Source organism: Mytilus trossulus, chromosome 6 (genome assembly GCF_036588685.1).
Source record: "Mytilus trossulus isolate FHL-02 chromosome 6, PNRI_Mtr1.1.1.hap1, whole genome shotgun sequence".
Classification (NCBI taxonomy): domain Eukaryota; kingdom Metazoa; phylum Mollusca; class Bivalvia; order Mytilida; family Mytilidae; genus Mytilus; species Mytilus trossulus.
Genome location: NC_086378.1, coordinates 10,125,226 through 10,129,711, shown reverse-complemented (window position 1 = coordinate 10,129,711; position 4,486 = coordinate 10,125,226). Strand labels below are relative to the sequence as shown.

Here is a 4,486-nt window from a genome sequence, read left to right as displayed (position 1 = left end):
TTAAACCTCTTGTTCTTTAAGTTGAGTTGATGTCATTACTTGCACTGTTGTTCTTTTAGTTGAGTTGAAGTCATTACTTGGCACTGTTCCCCTATTTGATACTGCACTGTTTGGTGAACTGTTTGTCCGTTTGTTGATCAGATCTGATATAATAAAAATAAAAAAAGAAGATGTGGTACGATTGTCAATGAGAATGTAAAAACGTCATAAAAAGTCAGAGAAAAACATGACCTTGTGAAATGCCAATATACAGGTATCGACAGATTGTAGGTCCATGAATGTGTATATGTATATAACATACTAGTAATATTTAAATTGCTTTTAATTAACTGATAACAAAATCAACATTTATACAAATAAAAACAATATTCATTGATTTTATTACAGTGTTGAATTGGTAACCTTTTAGAATAAATTTATTTAAAGGAGCGACAAGTTTAACAGGATCATTTCTAAATTTTTGAGCATGGTTAACAACATTTGCATATAAATGAGGATGTACTGTCACGTTTGGAATCAGTTTTCTAAGGGCATAACCATACTTCAAAACCAAATTTTTATATCTATTGAAAAATTTGGTAAATGTTTTAAGTAATTTATGGTTACGATAAAATGGTTTAATAATTTACCAGTAATACAATAATGACTGTTTTCGATAATATCCTGAGTCGGTGGTGAATTGATAATTAATTCAGGTTGTGTGCTTATAACAACTCCCTATTAAAAAATGAAAACACAAGTATTTAAATAGACATTTTATGCTTTCTTTTGATTTAAAAACAAATAGTAATAATTTTTTTTTAACATAAAAACAATCAGTTTCATACAAGGTTTCAGGATATTACATATAAAGAAATAATACCATATCCTCCACCAGGGAAGATAATGATACGGAAATCATACTAAAACTTGATGTATATTCCAATAAAATTGAGAATGGAAATGGGGAATGTGTCAAAGAGACAACAACCGACCATAGAAAAAACAACAGTATGCATACTGGCCATATATATTGACATAATGTCTGTTAAGTTTGGAATTCGATTCACGCAACGAAAACTGTGTGATGGCCAAAAAGTTATTTCGAGTTCCAGTTTGTCTGTGTATTCAGAGATTATGTCCAGAGTAAGAAAGAATATAAGTCAATTGCTCCGATCTATGGGAATTACAACTGATGACTTAAAAAAACTAGAGGCTCTAAAGAGCCTGTGTCGCTCACCTTGGTCTATGTGAATATTAAACAGAGGAAGCAGATGGATTCATGACAAAATTGTGTTTTGGTGATGGTGACATGTTTGTTCATCTTACTTTACTGAACATTCTTGCTGCTTACAATTATCACTATCTATAATGAACTTGGCCCAGTAGTTTCTCTGGAAAATGTTACTGGTAGTAAAAATTTACAAATTTTATGAAAAATGGTTAAAAATTGACTATAAAGGACAATAACTCCTTAGGGGGTCATATGACTATTTTGGTCATGTTGACTTATTTGTAAATCTTACTTTGCTGAACATTATTGATGTTTACAGTTTATCTCTATCTATAATAATATTCAAGATAATAACCCAAAAAACAGCAAAATTTCCTTAAAATTACCAATTCAGGGGCAGTAACCTAACAACGGGTTGTCTGATTCATCTGAAAATTTTAGAGCAGATAGATCTTGACCTGATAAACAATTTTACCCATGTCAGATTTGCTCTAAATGCTTTGGTTTTTGAGTTATAAGCCGAAAACTGCATTTTTACCCTATGTTCTATTTTTAGCCATGGCGGCCATCTTGGTTGGTTTGGCGGGTCACGCCACACTTTTTTTTAAACTAGATACCCCAATGATGATTGTGGCCAAGTTTGGTTTAATTTGGCCCAGTAGTTTCAGAGGAGAAGATTTTTGTAAAAGTTAACGACGACGGACGACGCCGGACGACGGACGCCAAGTGATGAGAAAAGCTCACTTGGCCCTTCGGACCAGGTGAGCTAAAAATCGTATCAACTGTAAGGTATTAATAAAATCGTGCTTTTATTTTGGTTTATTATATAGGGTTCATTTTCAATAGTACCAAATGGTTGTTCATGCACTGTTATATCACCTAAAAGAAATGTATTGATATTATAAGCAGACAACTTACAACAATAGTTCTTACGTATGTATAGAAAAACATGTGTAACGTTGAGTCGACAATGTCTATTTTGGTGACAACATCTTACCAGCTAACCTTATTACTCTCTTAGTTCGCTCGTGTGTGAAATACGTAGGTTGAATTGGGGGCGGGGAGTGTTCCCTTTTTTTTAGCAATATTTGCTTACTTTCTGATTTGATAATCCGTATGTCGAGTAGCAACAACAGAAAAAAGCAGAAACGACTGCGACTATTGCTTCTGCAAAGGACAATACGGCCATCAAAACTGGCAGATTCACTGTTGTTTTCAAATCATATCTTTCTCTCTGAAATAAACATTAAAGTGTCGATTTCAGCATGTAGCAAATGAACAAAGTGAAAATGATAAAATAATATTTTGCTTTTTACATATAAATTCATCGAGTTCAATTTAGTACAAAAAAATAGATTTTTTTCATTCTGGACTAGATAAAGTCAATACTTGACTAACAAATGATGTACTTTTGGTGTAGAAACATAAATTTCGTTGGGTTTAACATTCGTGGATATATTTTTTCGACCAAATATACGAAACACGAAAATTTATGCTTTTACAACTAATAATGTAAAGTGATCACGATCTCTAGACACTATGCAATAAGCAGTTTCGTTTTCAAAGAGGCGTGGTTTATTCTAGCTGAGGAAAAATAAATATTTGCTACTGGTAATTTGTAGATCTTACATGGTTAAAGACGGCGTGTTTATAATTAGGGTTGTCTTTCGTAGAAGTATAACATGATAAGACATATAAATAGTATATAATATTGAATGATGGAAAATGTATATCATGGATAAGTTAGGAATTGAATAATTCTTTTTTTATCAAATTCAATTAACATCGTATTTCTTCAAATACATAATTTTATATATTTTTCATCTATAATCTACACCCACAAGCTAACTATGGTATGAAATACGTCTTCTTTTTGAGAGGGGGTCAAAAACGCCCCATATCATACCCTCTCCTTTCAATGCTATTTTAAGGGTTGAATATATTTCTTGCAACTTTGGGTAAAACCCTGTTTTCCATATACACAAAAGAGACACGCCGTTTAACAAACAGCTCGAAATATTAAAAAAATATAAGCTGAATAGCTAATCATGTCAATGACGTGCCATAGGCTTACCAATTCCACCTTTTTATTATTGATCATCAACAACATTACTTACTGTAATTGAACCTAGCACACCAAGACTGAACATAGTTGGAACAACATTTGTCAGTCCAATTAAGCTACACAACATAAATCCAGTTTTCTTCATAAAAAAACAACATTGAAATAGATTAATTACACTTTGTACAATGTACATAACGTTGAAATATTATTTGATTTAAACATATTTTTTTTTATTTATTTCCTTCTTGTAACGAAAAAATAACTATATACCCGAGCAGATAAAAACTGTACCAGAATTACAAACATAGAATTCTAATAAAACAGAGTGAATTGTTGCGTCTATTCGATTTTTGTAGAGATTGTTTTTCATCTATGAAATATGTAAAATATGTACGTTTGTTTTTGGTTTTATTCCTTTTCAAAATGAATGAATCATAGGTCTTTCTGAACTTAATGCTTACCAAACACATCCATTTCGCTTCTCTCTTCTTTGTCATACACAAAGGCAGCAACCCAGTAACAACGTACTAAAATAATAAAGAATACGAAACTTAAATGATATTTAGTTTACCTGTTCTTTATTTAACAAAACTTAAGGTTCACAATTGATGATTTTGATATTTTTACTAAAACAAGGTACAAGAAAAGAAAATGGTGAAACTCTGAAATATCTAAATCTATAAAAACATTAGACCATATGAACAATTAAAGGGAGAGAATTGGTGCCCTTAAGAGTACGTACAATTATATTTTTAAGAATATTTCTACAATTGTATAATTCCAGATAACACAGTAGGTTTTCTTGACATAAGGAAGCTTAAACTATTTACTTACCCATCCTGAACATATTAGACAAATTATGTCAAATGTAAAAAGTGCGTTAACAGCATTGTATCGATAACATAACCAATCACTACCATCAAAATAACTCCCACTGTTGTAATGTTTGGTTGTTACGGAATAAATATTGGCGAGACAGTCGTCGTATTTGTTCCATGCAGTTATACCCAAAATCACTCCAATTAAACTGAGAATCCCAAGCAGAACACCAAGACCTATCTGTAAACTACCAAACACCATAAATGTTTTCGCAGGGAATGCTCTTTCCTGGGGTCCGACTGGTAGATCTTGTGGGATTCCCACTACTTGTTGTATAAATTGAGAGGACATCGGAATATTTCCGGTCGTTGCTGTCATTCTGAAATTTA

At 31.9% G+C, this 4,486-nt stretch overlaps 1 protein-coding gene across 1 annotated transcript; it reads right to left on the bottom strand.

Annotated features, from left to right (window-relative positions):
• Positions 1–4,486, bottom strand: LOC134722315 (uncharacterized). Its single transcript, XM_063585925.1, has 6 exons — positions 4,113–4,486; positions 3,740–3,805; positions 3,331–3,417; positions 2,310–2,447; positions 630–717; positions 1–143 (listed from the first exon to the last, which is right to left on the bottom strand). Exons 1-6 carry the CDS (start codon positions 4,473–4,475, stop codon positions 1–3), a joined length of 885 nt encoding a protein of 294 aa, XP_063441995.1. The 5' UTR covers positions 4,476–4,486.

What these genes read in the sequence shown, in the direction of transcription:
- LOC134722315 (XM_063585925.1), bottom strand. Translation starts at nt 4,475, where the DNA reads ATGACAGCAACGACCGGAAATATTCCGATGTCCTCTCAATTTATACAA. An exon ending in GTCTAATATGTTCAGGATGG is followed by an intron (nt 3,806 to 4,112) that starts GTAAGTAAATAG and finishes TTATTATTTTAG; the next exon opens with TACGTTGTTACTGGGTTGCT. An exon ending in AAGCGAAATGGATGTGTTTG is followed by an intron (nt 3,418 to 3,739) that starts GTAAGCATTAAG and finishes TTTTTTATGAAG; the next exon opens with AAAACTGGATTTATGTTGTG.